The sequence below is a fragment of the Pecten maximus genome, chromosome 16, assembly GCF_902652985.1.
Source record: "Pecten maximus chromosome 16, xPecMax1.1, whole genome shotgun sequence".
Taxonomy (NCBI): domain Eukaryota; kingdom Metazoa; phylum Mollusca; class Bivalvia; order Pectinida; family Pectinidae; genus Pecten; species Pecten maximus.
This window is the reverse complement of record NC_047030.1, coordinates 29,877,450-29,900,371: the sequence shown is the minus strand read 5'-3', so window position 1 is coordinate 29,900,371 and position 22,922 is coordinate 29,877,450. Positions and strand designations below refer to the sequence as shown.

General features: G+C 35.1%; 1 protein-coding gene across 13 annotated transcripts in view; it reads left to right on the top strand.

The window, feature by feature from the left end:
* Positions 1–22,922, top strand: part of LOC117314625 (rap1 GTPase-activating protein 1-like) — a 257,542-nt gene that overhangs the window by 215,855 nt on the left and 18,765 nt on the right. For 7 of the 13 annotated variants that reach the window (XM_033868693.1, XM_033868696.1, XM_033868697.1 and 4 more), the window contains 3 exons: positions 16,444–16,534; positions 18,162–18,251; positions 21,512–21,595. In XM_033868693.1, the coding sequence (XP_033724584.1) occupies positions 16,444–16,534; positions 18,162–18,251; positions 21,512–21,595 (265 nt within the window). Of the gene's footprint in view, positions 1–2,375; positions 2,444–5,342; positions 5,564–11,430; positions 11,532–13,810; positions 13,990–16,216; positions 16,349–16,443; positions 16,535–18,161; positions 18,252–21,511; positions 21,596–22,922 lie in introns of those variants that run through there. The other 6 variants (XM_033868699.1, XM_033868702.1, XM_033868698.1 and 3 more) reach the window with 6 other exon arrangements.

Here is a 22,922-nt window from a genome sequence, read left to right as displayed (position 1 = left end):
AGCAAAAATTCAGAATCGCTTCCTTAAAAAAAAAGGAATTTTTGATTTTAACATGAAATAAAAATAAAACAAAATTGTCTTTTAAAAATGCATAAATTTCATATGTTTGAATTAAAACAAAAAATTGAATTTTCAGAAATTGATAAACCTGGGAAAATATTGAATTACACTGTGTATTTGGAAATTAATGAATTATAGAAGTTGATGTTAAGCTAACAAATCACTGAATATGTTGTGTGTTAGTTGATTAATGATTAACAGATCGGAGGATGAGGGCTGTAATGAGGTAAAGCACTGGTGACTGTCACTCTGAGGCCTTCTACATGTACTTTAAGTGTGGAATACAAAAGTGACCCTGAATTATGCCTTACATTTAATTGATTTTATACAGAAAATGACGGGGAGATATTAAAAGGGACACAACTCCTGATGTATTTTATCAGCATTAGACCAGGAAGCAATGAAAGTCAAGAGGTTGTTCAGCTCCAGAAATGTAATGTCATGCAGTGTCCAACACTTTCATTTTCATTAATGTGAACGAAATCTGTTGAAATATCAAGGTCTTTTTCGGTCAAATTGTAATATCAAGATTGTTTTTGGTCAAATTGTAATATCAAGATTATTTTTGGTCAAATTGAAATATCAAGGTCGTTTTCGGTCAAGTTGAAATATCAAGGTCATTTTCGGTCAAGTTGAAATATCAAAGTCGTTTTCGGTCAAGTTGAAATATCAAGGTCGTTTTCGGTCAAGTTGAAATATCAAGGCCGTTTTCGGTCAAGTTGAAATATCAAGGCCATTTTCGGTCAAGTTGAAATATCAAGATCGTTTTCGGTCAAGCTATATCTAATGTTTCATTTAATCCTAACAACTTCTTATATAAGTATAATAAAACTGATACAGAGGACATTTTATAAGTTGGAGCTTATTCAAGAAACAGTTTGTCATCCTGTACGAAATACGCATTAGAATATTTAAACCAGCAAATCGAATAACCAGGATTTTAACTCCTTGCATTCCAAATTCTTAGATGGATGCTCTACCAACATATCTCAGTTCTTATAATGTTAATAAATTTATAAGTAGTTCAGAGCTCTACTGTTTGCTTCAGTAAAGTTTTTAACCCTAAAGTCATCTTGAAGGGTATCACCGCCCTTTTGGTTGTCAGTGGTAATTCAATTGGAAGAAAATGAAGCCAACAGAAATCTCGGACAGGTTGATAATTGGAGTTACTGGCCATCAACGCCATGTCCTTCATCAGATTCATTCTATACTGTTAGGTTGATAGTATTTTGGCCCGATTTGACTGAAGCATGTTTCTGGATGTGAGAATTCAGGGACAACCACCAGTTGTACCAGTGTCTTACGTACAAAAAAATGTAGTTCTGTGGCTTCAGGACGCGGGCTTGTATAATGTGGACCTGGTTTATGTGCGGTTAAACACAGTTACATATTATCAGTGCAACGACAAATTGGCGATTATGTTTCCTTCTGACAGAGAATGGTTACTGAGGCCTTAAATTGTAGAAAATTATATAAAATTGCCTGTCGAGGGTATGTAATGTTGTAAATGGCCCTGGGTGTGTGTTTTCATGATGAAGGGCTTTGAGCCTGGTACTTGGAGCCAGATGTGAGCTTACATCTGATGTACGGTGCATTGTAGTGTGAAAAATACTACCGGGGAGTGTCGAGCTCCCACTAATACATCTTTACCTCTCCTTTTTACTGTACGATGATTTCATTCCTACGAGAGTCATCTAAGTTACGCTCAACCCGGAAGATCTGTGGATGTATACAACCTGTGAAAAATGAAATGTTCTTGTTTTCCAATTATAAACTGTTTCCAGGGCTGTTGAGATAAAAACTGATAAGGAAGACAGGAGATTTTAGTGCGAAAACCATAGAAAATTTGATGAGATTTTGGATGGAAAACAGCTAAGAGAGATCAGTGAGAGAGAGGTTATACAATAACGAACAGATTGTGACATCATGTGTTGTATCATCTTCTCAACCGTTCATCGTTAGTCACGGATTTAATGATTGTTTGTACCTCGAAGGAATAATCACACACTCGCTTGTAACAGAAGAATTTTATTGGAACCTGGAAACGGGATCTGAATCAGAATATGTACAATATAACTTACACGGAAATCGGCTGCACAGCCTTTTAGAGATGATGACGAATTCTCTAGTCGGGAACGTGACAGTAATGTTTCAACTTTCAATTAGAATAAGCGTTCGGTCCATTTCAATTTCAGGAGGAAAGAAGTCAATTTGTTCTGTATATTGAAAGTAGGAATTTCCTGTAAATTCCAGAGATATTGGAAAAAAAGCATTGATAAGTAATTTAAATCTGAAGGATATATTAGTTTAAAATTGAAGCATCCCCAGTCATGCCGTCATCAACCAAATGTGAATTTGTCTGGAAGAGAAAGCACAGTTGGAGGTAAATGAATTTTTTTCTGATCAATATTTTTTATTCAATTTTTGTTGTAGCACTGTCAGTTGTATGACCATTAGCAATTCTTTAAGATTTAAATGTTCCTTAGTAACAGGAATATGGCTATAAATCTTAAAGCTGCATGGATACCTCTCAGTGGAGTAACTCGTAAAATTTGGCCTGACATCAGAATTGATTTGATATTTTGTGCTAAATAATTCAGTTTATGAATATGACATGTTCAGACAGTGGGATAAATAATAGATATTTGGTATACTGATATAATGAATTTCCTGATAAAGTTTTCTAGAATGTTTCACAGTCTGCTATCATAAAGGCGAGGTGTGTAATTTGGTGTTATAATGAGTGACCACGGCCATACTAGTGATATTAGTCACAGGAATCTGGACTCTCTCCTACGCAATGTCAACACCTACCTACACATGGAAACATGCCTATAGCTAATACTGTCCTATATACATGGGCAGAAAGCTGTCTGTTGTACTTAACTCTGTAAAGTTAGGACAGAAAGCTGTCTGTTAGGACAGAAAGCTGTCTGTTAGGACAGAAAGCTGTCTGTTGTACTAAACTCTGTAAAGTTAGGACAGAAAGCAGTCTGTTAGGACAGAAAGCTGTCTGTTAGGACAGAAAGCTGTCTGTTAGGACAGAAAGCAGTCTGTTAGGACAGAAAGCTGTCTGTTGTACTTAACTCTGTAAAGTTAGGACAGAAAGCAGTCTGTTGTACTTAACTCTGTAAAGTTAGGACAGAAAGCAGTCTGTTAGGACAGAAAGCAGTCTGTTGTACTTAACTCTGTAAAGTTAGGACAGAAAGCTGTCTGTTAGGACAGAAAGCAGTCTGTTGTACTTAACTCTGTAAAGTTAGGAGAGAAAGCAGTCTGTTAGGACAGAAAGCAGTCTGTTGTACTTAACTCTGTAAAGTTAGGACAGAAAGCAGTCTGTTAGGACAGAAAGCTGTCTGTTGTACTAAACTCTGTAAAGTTAGGACAGAAAGCAGTCTGTTGTACTTAACTCTGTAAAGTTAGGACAGAAAGCTGTCTGTTAGGACAGAAAGCAGTCTGTAAGGACAGAAAGCTGTCTGTTGTACTAAACTCTGTAAAGTTAGGTTAGAAAGCAATATGTTAGGACAGAAAGCTGTCTGTTGTACTTAACTCTGTAAAGTTAGGACAGAAAGCTGTCTGTTGTACTTAACTCTGTAAAGTTAGGACAGAAAGCTGTCTGTTGTACTTAACTCTGTAAAGTTAGGACAGAAAGTTGTCTGTTAGGACAGAAAGCTGTCTGTTGTACTTAACTCTGTAAAGTTAGGACAGAAAGCAGTCTGTTAGGACAGAAAGCAGTCTGTTAGGACAGAAAGCAGTCTGTTAGGACAGAAAGCTGTCTGTTAGGACAGAAAGCTGTCTGTTGTACTTAACTCTGTAAAGTTAGGACAGAAAGCAGTCTGTTGTACTTAACTCTGTAAAGTTAGGACAGAAAGCAGTCTGTTAGGACAGAAAGCAGTCTGTTGTACTTAACTCTGTAAAGTTAGGACAGAAAGCTGTCTGTTAGGACAGAAAGCAGTCTGTTGTACTTAACTCTGTAAAGTTAGGAGAGAAAGCAGTCTGTTAGGACAGAAAGCAGTCTGTTGTACTTAACTCTGTAAAGTTAGGACAGAAAGCAGTCTGTTAGGACAGAAAGCTGTCTGTTGTACTAAACTCTGTAAAGTTAGGACAGAAAGCAGTCTGTTGTACTTAACTCTGTAAAGTTAGGACAGAAAGCTGTCTGTTAGGACAGAAAGCAGTCTGTAAGGACAGAAAGCTGTCTGTTGTACTAAACTCTGTAAAGTTAGGTTAGAAAGCAATATGTTAGGACAGAAAGCTGTCTGTTGTACTTAACTCTGTAAAGTTAGGACAGAAAGCTGTCTGTTGTACTTAACTCTGTAAAGTTAGGACAGAAAGCTGTCTGTTGTACTTAACTCTGTAAAGTTAGGACAGAAAGTTGTCTGTTAGGACAGAAAGCTGTCTGTTGTACTTAACTCTGTAAAGTTAGGACAGAAAGCAGTCTGTTAGGACAGAAAGCAGTCTGTTAGGACAGAAAGCAGTCTGTTAGGACAGAAAGCTGTCTGTTGTACTTAACTCTGTAAAGTTAGGACAGAAAGCTGTCTGTTGTACTTAACTCTGTAAAGTTAGGACAGAAAGCTGTCTGTTGTACTTAACTCTGTAAAGTTAGGACAGAAAGCTGTCTGTTAGGACAGAAAGCTGTCTGTTGTACTTAACTCTGTAAAGTTAGGACAAAAAGCAGTCTGTTAAGAGAATACCTCTACTAGGGACCACCTGTGTTACAGAACACCTCTATTAGAGACCACCTACCTGTGTTAAGAGACCACCTCTACTAGGGACCGCCTGTGTTAAGAGATCCCTTCATTTTAGTGACACATCTCGTCAAGACTCTGTTAAGATCTTACCAGTAGCTTGGAGCCTTTGCTAATTGGGTGGTATGTTAATATCCAAAATATTTCCCCATTACGAAGAAGTCAATGGTAATCTTAGTCAATTTTACCCGGGGTCGTATGATTACGAACCTATCAATCACGAATTGAAACTGACGGCACCAGTGATATTCCTCTACCTGAATCATATTTGATGTGTATGTTACTATATTAGGGAAAAATTTGACCACTCAGTTCAACTGTCGTCAGGTGTCATATGCCGGTCAATTCGGTCAGTTCAGTGAGTTTATACTGATTAGTGATTACCTGGGGACATTTTGTGTATATCGTCCAATGTGTTACTAGTGAAATCTATCATTTTAATATATGTCGTTATTATGATCTGATACAAACACAATATTTACCATACATAGTATCCCAATGATGTACCAGTAGATTGATGCTGTGGTCAAAATGTGCTGAAGACTTTTCTAAAGCTAAGAAAATATTGCTTTATATTCAAAAATGTTGACACCTCCACGATTACGACTCTTTCTGAGAAATTCCTGAGAAATATTTTCTCTGAACCTGCAGAAGGTGTAGACTTGCCACCTGTGGATTCAATGATATTGTGATTTCTGCATGGAGTAGAAGTTCTGAAGCAATTCTCCACAAAATATGAAGAGGTCTAGTCTCTATCAAAGGTAAATAATCTTAAAAGTAAACAAAACTTTATGTGTATGTTCCTGTTTTTATTGTTTGAATAAAGTTTAGATTGAACTATAAAACATTTTCCCTTTAGTTCCTGTAAGCAAGCTCTCATGGTGTCCTCTATCTCAAATTTGTAACATAAACTTTTCTATCTCAAATTTTATGGTGGCTGTTGTTTTTATTGCGTATTGAAGGAATTTCTTAGTATCGAGTACAACCTGCAGGCAATCCAAAAAATATGGGAGAGATAGTTCCAACGTCTTCTGAGGAAGAAACACATATGTAAGTCTATTCTAAATGGAATGGTGTCACACTCCATAGAAATTTATCAGACTGACTAATCGTCAGGTAATCAGAACTATAATGTCCGATTCTGATTGGTTATTTCCATGGCAAGGCTATGTGTCTCCATGGCAACGTTAACAGATTTATATAGGTCCATTGATGAAGGGATGAAATGTTGATTGTACAACAGTCCATAAATCTGTGACATTATGGGAGACTGGAGATTTGATGTGTAACTAAACGCTTGTTCTGTGTCTGCCAAACAGTAGAAATAACAGAGGTGGGGAAAATTGTTGAAAACAAACGAGTCTTTTGTTAAGGAGCTGTTGTACTGTAAATGTTACAAGTTTTCTTCACCAACCTTCAGCCTCAGTATCATTCCTCCTTTAGAATCTCTCGTGAGTTTAGAAATTGGTTTCCATTCCGTGAAAGTTAAATTGAAATTGAAAGGAAAAATCTGAGTTACGATATTCTTCAGAATGGTCATTAGCAAAATCTCCTTGTTCTGGATACAAGTTGTTTCTCTTTAATTAAAATATTTAAATGTCGTAAAACAAATCTAGAGAAACTAAACAGTATAATTTTCCTATCACCCACACAAGTAATCTAACAGAATGTTTATTCCTGAATTTTATCAAATGTGTCAAAATAATTTTTTAAAAAAATAGCGGTATCTTAACACGACTGGAGGTCATTTATCCTTTAGTGTAATATGGTTTTTATACCATATGAATAATTAAAACAAAAAAGTCGGAAAGAGCTTCAGACACCTTTTCCATTAGAGAAATGGTTTAAAATGGGTTGGTTATTGTAGAGAAGTTACCAAGTCTTGTTATAAAGTTAACCGAGGATCATTAAAGATCATCTTTGTGAGTCGTTTGTTGTATTATGCATTATTGAGCTTAAAAATTATTGCTGCATTTCAAAAAAGTGCATATTTTTTGTAAATGGCATTGCTATATACAAATGTTCTTGGGTGGAAATTGAGGTTGTGAGCAGAATATTTTGAAGTTAAGTGTAGGGTTTTTATAAGTATAATATTTCAGGGTTGGTATAGGGAACTATGTTTAGGGGATAAAGATGTGTGTAGGTGGGGTGGAGTTTATATCCTAGCTCCCACCTGGGGAAGAAGAAAGAGGATCCATACAATATGGTTCAGGTTCCAGTGTTGGGGTCGGAGTATTGGGGTCGGAACAGAGTTGTGGGGTCGGGAACGGATATACTCTCCAGATGTTTGTCAGCCTGTTAGCAATCAATGCGTAAGCAAGTTGTATGACAGCAGTTTGATACATTTTTGTGGGTTTTAAATGTATCTGATAATGAGAACTTGTTCCAGCTCATTTGAAGCTCGATAGACCCCTGATGTTTGTTTATTTGAAGACGACCACATAGCTTCCACTGGAGTACTGCCCTACCTAAGGGAGAGGGCTGGCCCCTACATTATCAGGCTGCGGGCATCTTTTTGATGTCAAGGTTACACTGCAGTATTTACGTCTCCGGAAAACATCTTATATGCATGTGCACCTGCTTGTTGTTTTTTGAAGTTTTTAACTCGTAAACAAATGACCTTTAGCTTCATTTTGAATGTACACTACAAAATTAGCCACTATTCATTCCTAAATGGCGATAACTCATTTATTTTTATCTTAAACAATTGTCAGCTACATATTGAAGTATTCTTTGTCCTCAAGTTTTATCATATTTTCACTGTCAGTGCTAGTACATATGTTGTAAAGACTTGGCATTCATTATCCAATGAAGACCACAGACGTGCCTAATCTGACACACTTTGGCTCGAATACACAACAGTGTGTCTATACTTATCACAAATTGATTAAAAATCAATTACAGACGCTACTTTTGGCTAAACAGTATCTTCATGGGTAGTGTATAAAAAATCTCTATTGGCAACATTACCTTTAAATTAAGATTGTAGATTTTCATTTAAAATCACGAACACAGCATTATTTGTCTCCGTCCTTAGACAATCTTGAATAAGAGATGTTTTATTTTTGCCTTCAGTGATAAATTGCAAAATTATTTTGATAATTTGCTAAGAAAATGGTCATTGCCCAAAATATGATTTTCCAGTAAGAGTATTTTTAAAGAGGCATATTCCTTCGTTTGAGTAAAGTTTAGGTCATCAAAATTAAACTTACTGGAAAATACATATTTTTCACAAGTAGTAATAATTTTTACATTAATAAGGCAGTTTTCTCTCAAGTATGAAGTCCTGAAAATTCTTAATTTGACCCAAAGTATTACCAATTATCACAAAGACAAAGAATTTCATACGATATGCCTTTTTCTTGTACATTTCGGCGTTAATTTCATTACATGTAGGCACAGACACTCACATAATCATCGTTCAGACATAGGTTTCATCAATAGAAATTGTGCAAATATGTTTCTGATGTCCAAACGACGGAATGCCCCTTTAAGCTGTGAGATATCCTTGTAGTTGTTATAAATAGCTTGAGTAGTGGATTAAAAACATATCACCAGTTAATGATATAATTCCAGTAAATTTTACGATGTCCAATATTTCACTTTCCACCTTCATGTTCTGACAATATTTAGCTTACTTAGTTATAATTAGCGTGGATAATTTTGGCTAATTTTGGCTAATATGAGCTATTGCTATGACTCTGTCATTGGTTCCCTGTCCTCTGTTCAATCATCTTGGCCAAGTTTGATAAAATCTGTTGGAAATGATCAATGTCCTGACAACATGCTCCAATTTCAAATACTATTCAAAATGGCCTTGATTTCCACTGTTGGGAAAAACTCAATTTCATTGACAGAAACTCTTTATAAAGTCAGTTTTGTTGATGGCATTATAATGAGGTTTCAGGGTCAAAGACATTGATGTTATTAATTAATCATGGATGACATCAATTTCATGAAAATTTTCATTATTTGAAAAATTATCAGTTTATTGATAGTTTATTACTTTTCCTACTAATTTTTGTATCTATATTTGATGTATCTTATATATAAAGAAAAACTCTGCAAGTCATGTCTTTAGTACTTTCGTTGCGTCCTGGCAATTCTTCAGTTTCTTTATTTATTAATTCACCGGTAGGGATCATATTTAACACGTTTATTACATACATGTATATCGTCCTGTGTCATGATATGTAACTGATGCTGATGCACTACTTGGCATCACAGATTTGAGTTGGGAGTCTTTAAAACATAAAACACATGATGAGAAAGTTACTAGTTCAGTACACAAAGCTGGCAGTGATATATAGATAAGTAAATGTCACTGATATAGGTAGATAGGTATATAGGTATATATAACATCGCTGTAGTACTCTCTAACCCCACTCCGCTGTATGTGTGGGAGAGTTTTATCTATTTTACAATATAACTACTTACCCCCCTTGGAGAAGTAGTAATGATAAAGGATTGGAGCGATGTAGGATGAATTATCTCCCCTGCCAAAGGATAAATTTCAGATCTGAGAGTGGGGAAAAAATAAGTATGTTTGTTTTGGGGATAAGATGTTGGGGAATAAAGAATTGAGCCTCTTAGTTATAATAGAGTTGAAAAATAACAGGTTTATCTAGGTCGGGAGGGGTTCAGTCTAGGTGGGGGATCAAGGTTGCTGATTGCCTGATGGTGGGGAAAAGAGGGTCGTCAAGGGGGGGGGGATCTCAAGATGTTTTATGGTGATATGAGGAGGTGTGGGTGGGGTGAAAGATGTAGGTACTTAACCATTAACTAGTAACCTACGTCACAAGTCCCCGTCACAAGTCCGTAAAACACTAGGAGGAAATGAGGCACTAAATTATACACAAGTACATTAGAGACAAGCTTAGAGGCCCATCTGTCAATAATTTAAATAAATACTTGTCATAAGTCTCGGTGATTTACAATAGACAACTAAACCAAAAAGCTGTCATAAGTCACGAGGAATTACAATAGACAACAAAACTAAAAAGCTGTATCTTGTGTTTCAATTTTAATTTGTACAGTTATCTTTCAAGAAAATTAAGTCACCATTGATCAAAGGATATGGACTTAATTTAGACTTAATTACAACAGAAGAAAGTGAGTTTACAAAAATGAAAAATCTTTTAAACAAAATATACAGTAATTAGATACTATAATGGATACCATTGAAATTCTTTTTGTCAAGTTAATTCATCTCACTGTCTACATGTGTATAAATAAAATGTTTTAATAAAAAATGTTGTCATTATTTTATTGTAATTCTCGATTGTTAAAAAAATCTGTGTTAGGGTTAGATCTATTGATGTTGAACCTTGGGCTAAAAATATTTATTGATTTAGCAACAGCTGTGAGCTATATCTTGTTTTGTTTTATTTTCATTAGTTTTCTAAACGTTTTCTTACATTGATCCAGCTAGGCCACAGTTGGTCACCAACCAATTCAAACATACAATGATATACAGATTAGTAATTATATAATTACTCTTTAATTATCCTAATTAACAAATAACTAATTATGATGCGTATGAAAAAAATGCAGATCATACATATCATTGACACAGTGAATTGATTTAAAGCTCTTAGAATTATTTTTATTATCTATAATTATTAGTCACATGGCCATGTCAGGCCTGAGTTTGACACCTTGACATTCCGTGGACACTGGTCAGCATTAAAACATTACCTGAGGTGTGACCGAACCAGTTCCTGGTGTGACGATGTTGACAGAAGTAATTATGTCACCTGTACAAAAAATTACCTGTCCTTATCACCTGAGTCCTTCTAAAGCTTGTATAAACACTGGACCTCATTGTCTAAAGCACTATTTCAAACATTATCACGACCGGATTTATTATTTCCTGATTTGTAGTGTCATGGACAAACAGGCCGGTCCACATTTCAAGGCCTTAACTTTATAATTACCTACAGTAATTAGGTTTCCTATGAATGTTTCCTTTTCGTTCCTGTAAGGAATAAAAGAGCATTCATTTACGTACAGAGGGCCTGAGATTTGAGTAGGCTTCATGACTGTTGTAGGGTTGGCCCACGTAACAACTAAATTGCCAAGGAATGACGTCTTGGTCGTAACCTCCAGCAATTACCATTGGGTGTTTCCATCCAGGCAGAATAATCTTTTATAGAGAAGTCGTGCCTAATTTTGTTCACCAGTGTTATCATGGAACTTATGTATTAGTGTTTTTCTGTGTCAGGTCAATCCTTGCTTGATATAAAGTGCTGTTATATTACAGAGTATTGTAACATGGATTTAGTGTTATTCTAAACAGTCCCATTATTACCACAGAAATTACTCTTGGCGTAAAAAAAAACTAATCTGAGCTGTCAATGCGGATGGTTGCTCCTTGCGATATTAGATAAAGGTGTAAATTGATGCGAGATATTTACTGGAAAACCTGACCAGGATTCGTGATAGATTACTTCAAATTGACATTCTGTGACAATGGGAATCCAGACCTGCTGACCAATATGAGTGTGGATTTATAGAGGAAGCTGTAAACATCTGGGATATTTTTACCTGTCAGACGTAGAATAGGATGTAACAAGTAAACACCTGTGATATTTTTACCTGTGTGCTATAGAACTGTATCAGTATACGATTCTGGTAGAGCAGGATGTCCAGAAGTCCACGTCTACAAGTCAAGGATTATGTTCGGGTCAAGGGCTTGCTGGCCTGGGTACAACAGCTCAACAATGGACGGTAATAATTCTGATTACATTATTTGACATGGTGACATGAAAATGAATTTTCTAAAGTAAAGAAGGTTTTTATTTCAGTTTAAATCAAACTGATAGCTTATAAATAAGCTAAGGGGTATCATAACACATTCTGTTATAACAAATAAAACTTATATACCCGGTATATATTATATATATATACTGTCACCATTTGTCAGTAAAACCTTGTTATACTGTCACTATTTGTCAGTAAAACCTTGTTATGCTGCCACCATTTGTCAGTAAAACCTTGTTATACTGTCACAATTTGTCAGTAAAACCTTGTGATACTGCCGCCATTTGTCAGTGAAACCTTGTTATACTGCCACCATTTGTCAAGTAAAACCTTGTTATACATTTATACAGTAAAACCTTGTTATACTGTCACCATTTGTCAGTCAAACATTGTTATATTGTCGCCATTTGTCAGTAAAACTTTGTTATACTGCCACCATTTGTCAAGTTAAACCTTGTTATACTGTTACCATTTGTCAGTCAAACCTTGTTATATTGCCACCATTTGTCAAGTAAAACCTTGTTATACTGCCACCATTTGTCAAGTAAAACCTTGTTATACTGCCACCATTTGTGAAGTTAAACCTTGTTATACTGCCACCATTTGTCAAGTAAAACCTTGTTATACTGCCACCATTTGTCAGTAAAACCTTGTTATACTGCCACCATTTGTCAGTAAAACCTTGTTATGCTGCCACCATTTGTCAGTAAAACCTTGTTATGCTGCCACCATTTGTCAGTAAAACCTTGTTATACTGCCACCATTTGTCAGTAAAACCTTGTTATACTGCCACCATTTGTCTGTAAAACCTTGTTATACTGCCACCATTTGTCAGTAAAACCTTGTTATACTGTTGTTGTGTAAATATCAAAGAGGCACTTGAAGAAAATTTTAAGATAGAAAAAAAATTGGACCTGGAAATATCACGGTGGTCGTAAAGGAAACATTAAAAACAAAATCCGTGATCAAATTAAATTATACTTATTCATGAAGCTGTCGATAAAAAAGTCTTTTGTAAACATATCATTGAGTAGAAGTGTTTAGTTGTTGATAAATCGGAGAGTTAAATGTTTTGAGTGAATGAGTTATGTGGGTTGTTGTACATACTAATGTTTACTTACACGAGTACGGCTATTTTTGTTGGTAATCAATCTGGAAGTTCACACGTTTCTAGCCTGATACGTCAGCATGTCTGATAATAACCTGACAAACATGGCTACCTGATACCGAAATAATAGTAACATTTTAACGATGACAGATTAAACCGCAGACTTTCTGACCCGTCATTACATGGTCTGTTTCTCATAGGTGTAACATTGTCATTTAGTTCAGGTATGATATCCAAACCTGTTTAACTTGTGGTTGACGGAATCTACTTAAACACGTAACTGTCGTTATATGATGTCATATGATGTTTGATTTCTTCAGCTTGGATCATTATCAGTTCCAACGAATATTTCTCAACATTTAAATTTTTGTTGAAAAATGTTTAGGACCCTGTTTTGGAGTCATTTCACATGCATGGCAGTACCACAAATGAAAACATAGAAAAGGTGGAAGATTATATCGGAACACTGATGGCTACTTATGAATGAAATTTGTGGCAGGATTGTGTATACAGTCGTGAGCTCTCCTGTTGGGGAGGAAATGTCAGTGTTTACTCAAGTCATCTTAAATGTGCCGACATAAAAAATTCTTAAAACATCCTCCGACTTGGAATTTTTATGTAAAGGAGTATTATCTCACAAATGTGATAGGATACTCCTTTTTTTGTGAATGTATGTTAGCAATATTTATAATTCATTGCCGCAGTGACAAGTTGTGTGAGTAAACTTTTCAGTGGCACGATTTCCTGTGACGGATTTTATAGAAACACTGGGATGGTATGTTTACTGATGGACAGGATCTGGGAGATCCCATCAGCTGTATATATTTTATGAATCAATGTTTAATTGACCGCTACAAAGGCTGGTTGTCTTATAGGATGGATCAATGATATCTGTCTCAGCTGTGTGTAGTTTATAGCTTGGTCAATTTTCAGTTTTTCTAACTTTCAAGGTCAATTGTGTTTTTTTCTGATCAGGATTCATCTAATTTTACACCAAAGATGGCTCTATACAGGATGGTTCAGTTGAATTCGAGACAGAATTTGAAAGGAGAATGACTGTTTCAATAAGAAGTCAGCCGGAAGTTTGGGATTTAGGCGGTGTTTGACCTAAAGGCATAATCATTGTGTGTGTAATTCTTGAATTTAAATTATATATATGTGTTACATTTGAAATTATGTGTGAAAACATCAAGTGAAATGAAAATTCAGAGGAAGAAATGATTCATCAACACATATATGTATAGTCCCTGTGGAGTTCTCTTCATCTTTCAAAATGTCGGCTGTCACGAAACTTCGAAAACTTTCCTTCAAAATCAGGTAAATATATATAGCAGGAGAGTTAATTAGCTTGATGACCTTGGGGAGGAAAGAGTCGTTTTAATCTTGTCTATAGATCCAGAATATGACTCAGATTTGAAAACAGGATTTTACAGATCGTGAGTAATGTTACACGGCTTTAAAAGAAAAACTGTACGAGTTATAATGAAATTACTTTACCGTGGAGTCATTTCCTTATGGCCGTAGATAAAATCTCATCTCCGTGTCTCATGTTACAGGTACACGACTATACTATTTACTATTGTTACAACTTTTAGTTTCGATATGAGGACGGAGCCGAGGATATTTATTGTAAGTCCGTAATGTTAGCTAGATACATGCTGTTTTTTATGGTGATAATCATATGTCTTTTTAAGTATGGTAATGTTATGGAGATTCTTCCTGGTTTTACAATGATAATTAAACTATGTCTTTTCCTAAAAATAGCTTCAATAAATTTTAGATTTATTCTTAAATGTCGTTTACTGAAATAGCACTGATTTATCAAATCTGTTTTGATATTGAGAAAATATTTTGTTGGATTGGGTGTTAATTAGTTGAAGTATTAATCTTAATTCTACATTCTAAATAGTTTAGTAGATAGAAATGTTTTTCACTAAGTAAAATGTTTTAAATTCAGCTCTCCGGATTTCTTGATAGTATTTGAGAAGCTTACTATAGAAACTTCTTTTTATCAAATATTCAAATCCTCATTTCTATTGTTTTGATTTGAAATTTAAAATATTGATGTTTAGAATCAATACATGTATGTATGTTACAATTTATACTGGTGATCTTACAATTTATACTGGTGATCTTACAATTTATACTGGTGAGGTTACAATTTATACTGGTGAGGTTACAATTTATACTGGTGAGGTTACAATTTATACTAATGAAGTAACAATTTATACCGGTGATGTTACAATTTATACTGGTGATGTTACAATTTATACTAATGAAGTAACAATTTATACCGGTGAGGTTACAATTTATACTGGTGAGGTTACAATTTATACTGGTGAGGTCACAATTTATACCGGTGAGGTTACAATTTACACTGGTGAGGTTACAATTTGTACTGGTGAGGTTACAATTTATACTGGTGAGATTACAATTGATACTGGTGATGTTACAATTTATACTGGTGGTGTTACAATTTATACTGGTGAGATTACAATTGATACTGGTGAGGTTACAATTTATACTGGTGAGGTTACAATTTATACTGGTGAGGCTACAATTTATACTGGTGATGTTACAATTTATATTGGTGATGTTACAATTTATACCGGTGAGGTTACAATTTATACTGGTGATGTTACAATTTATACTGGTGAGGTTACAATTTATACTGGTGATGTTACAATTTACACTGGTGAGGTTACAATTTATACCGGTGAGGTTACAATTTATACTGGTGAGGTTACAATTTATACTGGTGATGTTATAATTTATACTGGTGAGGTTACAATTTATACTGGTGATGTTACAATTTATACTGGAGAGGTTACAATTTATACTGGTGAGGTTATAATTTATACTGGTGAGGTTACAATTTATACCGGTGAGGTTACAATTTATACTGGTGAGGTTATAATTTATACTGGTGAGGTTACAATTTATACCGGTGAGGTTACAATTTATACTGGTGATGTTATAATTTATACTGGTGAGGTTACAATTTAAGTAGAAATTCATGGCCATTATCTTTGAATTATGTCACCATACTTAAGACAATGAACACCTTGTCGACAATGCTGTGTTTAAGTTGAGGTGTATTCATCACACTGTTTATGTAATGGGTGACACTTGATAACATGGAAGTCACATGATATCTTGACTGACATGTAATTGGCCGATTTGTAACTTCACAGGTATGTCAAGTGTATTTACTGAATGAGCTTTCTGAGACAAAGGAACAGTGTTAAAAAATGGATATATCAGTGACAAATCGCTTTAAATATTGTCAATAAACCCTCCCACACCCAGATAGCTAATCCTGTCACATGATGTAACGGTCTGTATTTTCAATATCTGCAGACAGCCGTCATCCTGGGCCTTGACTCATCAAGTTTCTCTGAGGATATGTAAACAATATGTACTGTCATTAAGATGAAAAACGGAGTGAGGTGGAAGGGGACAGTATTTTATACAGGAAGTGAGAGAGAGAGAGGGTGTGTGTGTTCAGACACCGAATTATATCTCCATCACTCACTGTATACTAGACTGAGAGACATTCCTTCCAGAGATACGGATGCTGAGGCGACAGGCTGTAACAGAGAGCCTATCATTTGTAGTGTTGCTTTTAAACTAAAGGGTTAAAGTTCACAAAACAGTTGTGCAAAAACAAAAAGAAGTGAGTGCTTTGTCATGACTTGCAAATTTTTAAGTAGTGTTGTAAAAATGTTGACATTAAATTGCTGATGTGGTTGTTTTGTTGATATTTTCCAGAAAACAAACCATGGATGGGCAGTTGTACTGCGAGTCCCATGTTCCGCAGACGAAATCCTCACCGCCAATCAGCCCAGATGCTGACGAAAAGGTAGCGTTTTAAAATCATCAATTTACCTAAATTTCGACTTTCAAATAACAGAAATAATTTATTGGCTCATCCAAAAGGATTTCGGAATCTTTTGTCCTTTCGATCCGCATCACAGTACTCCACCCAACTGTCCTGTCCCCTAACACTTGTTTCTAGAAGTTACATCTGTAAGAAGTAAACAAATTCTGAAATTCACACCCGGATATATTTATCAAAAGGCCAAGTTCAAGGTCATTGTTTCTGAAAAAAGATGGGGTATAGTTTTGTAAGGTCAAATTGTTTATTGCCCGCAGGGACTGATGAGATTTCCTAAAGTCGAACAAACTAACACATTATTGTTTCTCAAGCATATTAAATTGATTAGGAAAAAAACCCAGAAAATCCTTATTATTAGCTGTAAACAAACATTGGAAGCGTTTTGTCTTCACCTGATCATTACATGGTAAAACCAGGACCTTGTTAAAGACATCAGTACCCGGATAGACATGATTTTTTATCGCCCTTAAAGGTTCATCTGCTAGGTCTTCTTATCTCCCCTGTCGGCAGTAAATATTATCTTAATATCTTGTTTTATAAAAAGATTTTACTCATTCTTCCCATAACTTTATCCAACAATATATACAAAAGTCTTATCTTAATATCTTAAAGCTTTTGTATGTAGCATTGTTTATTTCTGATTTTTAATCTGTTACTTGCTCTGTCAATATTTCTGCCTTTTGGGGGGAAAATTGAAGAAAATAAGAAGACGTTGTATGCTTAAGTAAGTTTTGTTGTTAAAAATGACATAAAATATGAAACATTCCACATTAAGAAGGCATTTTTTTGTCTGTTAAATAATTCTGTCTGTGGTTTTGTTTGCATTCACATCTCTTTTTGAACTTCAGTTAACCAAAATGGCCGATAAGCCATTAGGAATTTGATATTCATAGTTTGTTACTGAGATTTTTCAGGAAATACTTATCTAGTAGGTTCTAGCTAAGAGATATATATGTCTCATCCAGAGTCTGACTGAACATTCAATATGGCCAAGTCTTTTTATTCTTGCTTACTGTTTGCTCTTGTTGTCAATAGATCGAATAGCATTCTCACTTTTCAAATGACATTTTTAAAATGAAAATTTCGAAAAAAGCAGAATAAATTTTAGAACATATAGCCAGTAAAAGACTGGATCAGACTTGCGAACAATGATTGGCTCCAAGATTCTTCGTAATCGCTTAGGTGGTGTTCTGAAAAATGAGTGCTGGAACTTTCTACCTCTAAGTTAATGTAGACTAATTCCACACATTATAACTGTATTATGATTTGGAGAAAGACACTTCGATGCCAGTATAACCAATATGTATAGCAATGTTATTCTGTCAGAACATTAATCATCCAAGATTTTTTTCCAATTTCAAGACGTCTCACGGAGACTTATGTTTGAGTCTTGTTGTATGATGAAGAGCCACAAAGAAGCTTATTAAATTGTAGCTACTAAATAATTCACTGCGTTATACAAGAGAAATCTTTCTTCGATTCACACATCATTCTCGGCGGTTATATCCACATTAATGCTGACAAATTGTGCGAAATTTCTCGAAGATTACCTAATTTGGAATATATTTTTTTTACATTTCGCTGTTTACAGTCAACACAGGCATTATTCGATATGCTGGTACGGACGCAGGAGCGGGGCCGAATTGACGACCAACGATGCAACATGCCAACCTTTAAAAAGGTAACCGTAGACTTATTGCATGTTCTAGAAAACCTGACTGTAACATGATTCTGCTTGCTTGAGGGGGAATGCATTTTACTAATAGCTTCATGCATATAATCCATAGCTGGTGATTTATCGGAGTTAGATAAAGACGATATCATTATGTACAGAGGAAATCGGTAAATAATAGGCCAGACACTCCCCTTAATAACAATAATGGACTGGACAACATCTATGATGAGGGTTCTTCTATTGTTGTTTACAGGGGTGGTAGGCTAGATTGAGATGCCTTTACGTAAACAAGCATTTGCACTAGATCCGATGTTTTGGATGGTATAATTATTGGCATATATGACTGCAATGCATTATGGGTAAATGTTTAACATACTTTTTCTATGAGCGCATGGAAACTGTAACTGCTTCATAAAGAATAATTTGTTGGAAAATTTCTTAAAATTGCCCAATTTATTTGGTAATAAGATTTGATGGCAGGAGAAAAATTGTCAATATATAGTCAAACTTAATTCAATGAGTATGAACTGAGTTTCAATTTGCATGACTTGTCGGCTATATTCATATCTGAAAGAAATGAGTTTTGGTGTAGGATTATAAACTTGCCACTGGCAACACTTATCAAAATGTCTTGTATTGATGGAAGATACATGTCGGTGATCTGCAAATGTCAAACTTCATAAGAACATTACAAACCAAAGATTGATTGATACAATGTATGAAATGTGTTTCATTGAGAGATATATGAAGTTTTGCTATTTGAGGAAATTAAATATGGCTGTTAATTGTATTCTATAGTTGATAGATTAGGAGACTCTCCCAATGAACATCTTTGATTTGTGAAGTGTTTTTGGAATGAAATATGTCACAGTTATTTAATAGTAATCCAAGACATATTGAAGTCCATAAAATGGTAGTTGCTACTACTGCTCGATCTATATATATATTTAGTGCTCAGCATTTTGCAGTGGGATGGCTGGATCGCCTGTCGTCAGTGTAATGTGACCGGGTGGGGTGTCCTGCTGGGTCTTTTCGCCAGTATGGTTCAGTGAGGCAGCACTGTAAAGTTGACATCAGTATCGCATGGAGACAAACATAAAAATACCGCAGCTTGCAAAAACACACACACTCACCACACGCATGCATCTTGCACACAGGGGAGGTCGTCTTTTATTAGCTGTTGATGAGATGTTAAACAATGCAAAACCCAATCAAATTAGCCTCCACAGAAAGAAACCATGGATTTACTTCATTACTTACAGGTTACTTAGATAGGAAAAGTTGTGTTAGTGAGTTATACATTATGAATTTACCACATCAACATCCCCTGCTGATTTTGTGATGTAGTCGAGTGACACTTGAATTTTTCTGACATCAAGTGGGAGCAATTGTTTGTCGAGGTAGATGACAGTGTGTTGGTAAACCTCCAGCATTAAAGACTCATGTTGGGTGTGTCTCTGATATTTACAGAGTTGTGAGTGGTTTTACTGTCAATAAGGTTAACTCTGCTGTGATCGAATACTGGCACAGAAATTGATATATCTGGGAATGAAATTACCATTTAAGTTCTATTGACAATAGAATGAATTTTCAAACTCAAGATGCATTTATCTATGTCCACATAGGTCACAGTTATGTTAAAAGGAATTGTTTAGATGTAACCCTGGTAAGTACTAGCCGCAATATACTGCTTGGCTAGAGAGATCTTCTCATTAGCGCGATCGGTTGAGCATATATAAGACTAGTAATCCAGAGGTCCTTGGTTCGATTCTTAGTGGAGGCAGTGATTTAAATTCAATTATTCATGCAAAGACGATGTAGAATATGAATTTTTTTAGCAATTTCAAATTAAGGAATTTAGCTGAAACATTTTGAAAAAGAGCTACAGCCTCGGTCTTATTCACAACACATAGTTAATAGTTACATTGACTCAGAAATCCATGAAGCTTGAAAACCTACACAACTCCACGAAACCCTTACAGCTTACAAACCTACACAACTCCATGAAACCCTTACAGCTCACAAATCTACACAACTCCACCAAAACCCTTACAGCTCACAAATCTACACAACTCCATGAAACCCTGACAGCTCACAAATCTACACAACTCCACCAAAACCCTGACAGCTCACAAATCTACACAACTCCACCAAAACCCTTACAGCTTAAAAACCTACACAACTCCACGAAACCCTTACAGCTTACAAACCTTACACAACTCCACGAAACCCTTACAGCTTACAAATCTACACAACTCCACCAAAACCCTTACAGTTCACAAATCTACACAACTCCACCAAAACCCTTACAGCTCACAAATCTACACAACTCCACCAAAACCCTTACAGTTCACAAATCTACACAACTCCACCAAAACCCTTACAGTTCACAAATCTACACAACTCCACCAAAACCCTTACAGTTCACAAATCTACACAACTCCACCAAAACCCTTACAACTCACAAATCTACACAACTCCACCAAAACCCTGACAGCTCACAAATCTACACGACTCCACCAAAACCCTTACAGTTCACAAACCTACACAACTCCACCAAAACCCTTACAGTTCACAAACCTACACAGCTTATGTTACTTTCTTACATTATTGCACCAAGTGACATGAGTTCGATTCTTTTGCCAAGAGGGCATTGTCAGGGAATCACAGTAGTTTGGACATTTCAGATTAGTAAAATATACCATACTCTCTTGCTTTAAAAGATAAATAGTTAAGGTTTTGTAATTTAAAAGTTAATGATCATTATGAAACTTTTGATTTTGTTGCCAGGTTTTTTTGATGAGGTCTTTTAGGGGTCGATAATTGGCCCCTTCCCAAGGTGAAATTATTTCCTATTGAAGCCAAATTCCAAAAATTTGCAATTTACTCCTGAAAATAATCTTTCTCAATTCACCAATTTTTTTTCCCAATATGAGGCAAAAAGGCCTCATCCCAAACCAGTGAGAAAAAGACCTGGTTGCATTTGATGATTGGTAAAGTTAAATGCAGCAATGTGGAAGCATCATTTCAATTTTGATTAGAAGAATTTTATGGTAAGGGACAGAACATGAAAACTATATAAGCTATTATTACTTACTACTACAATATGTTTTTTTTTTTTGTTGTTGATAAAATGGAGTACAAGTGTTTCATTGACAGATAGAGTTCCTTTGCACACATGCATTATTGCCTCCAAATTTTGATAAGTGGCCATATTATTCCCATGCCAATGCATCACACGACATGCTTCTATATTTTTGCTCTAGGGTCCAGATTTTTTCGAGTTGCTACTAAAATACCAAAGTCGTCGCTATGAGGACCAGCGATGTGCCATGCCTTCTACACCTAAGGTTTGCTTACACTAACCTACCGATGTAGGTCACTGCTACCTATATAGGTCCCTGCTGGTTCTGTCAATGTCAGGGTCACATTGGAAAAAAAACATAGGCTGCCAGGGGTCAAATTGTAAAATTGTTCTATTTTAGCCAAATTTTGTTGGTAATTGCCATCAGCTGACTACCGAAAATAATTCAGTTTTTTTCTGGACAGTTTAGTAACATATGACTGAACTTTTTTTTGGACAATTTTTAAATATTTTGGAAATAATATATGGATCATTACAAGGTATAATAGATTATGTTTATGCTCAGAAGTGATATTTTCCTTGTGGTCCTGACAATATATGTACTCTCTTGCTTTTGTGTAGCTGTGTCGTCTGCTCTGTGAGAATCCATCTTTAATGAAAACAGATATGAGGTACCATCAGCCAAAATGATGAACACTGAATTTTCGTATGAATAATTAAGTGATTGCAAAACTCATATAAATGCTGTTCGGGTTCTAGGGTTTTATTTATGAGCTAAAGATGTTGGTTCCTGCATTTTATTTAAGTACATTACAAATGGCTGATTATAAGTCATATATGTTTTCTTGATATTACAGTAGAGACTAATATAGTGCATAGCATAACATAAATTATACATAACATAACATAACATAACATAACATAACTTATATATAACATAACATAACATATACATAACATAACATATACATAACATAACATATACATAACATAACATATAAATAACATATACATAACATAACAACATAACACGACACGACACGACACAACACGACATATTCATGACACAACATAACATATTCATGACACAACACGACATATTCATGACACAACACAACACAACATATTCATGACACAACACAACATAACATATTCATGACACAACACAACACAACATATTCATGACACAACACAACATATTCATGACACAACACAACATAACATATTCATGACACAACATAACATATTCATGACACAACACAACATATTCATGACATAACATAATAAAAGAAAATAATGTCAAGTTATAGACTTTTCATTAAATTCATCAAACTAGTCACTATTGTGATCTATGTAATGTTTCCATTGTTGATTTCCTTACTTAAATGTTCAGATATAATGTTCTTATGAAATTACCTCAGAAATTTCCTTCAGATTTAATAGTAATTCACCTTTTGCCATGTGTTTCCATCTTGGATTAAATCAGAAACAAGCCTCAGGAATTGTGGGTAGTTCTGTATTTTTGAAAAACTGAAAACCTGTATAATAAGATTATAAGATAATAAGAATAAATAATGTGGAGAAAAATTTAA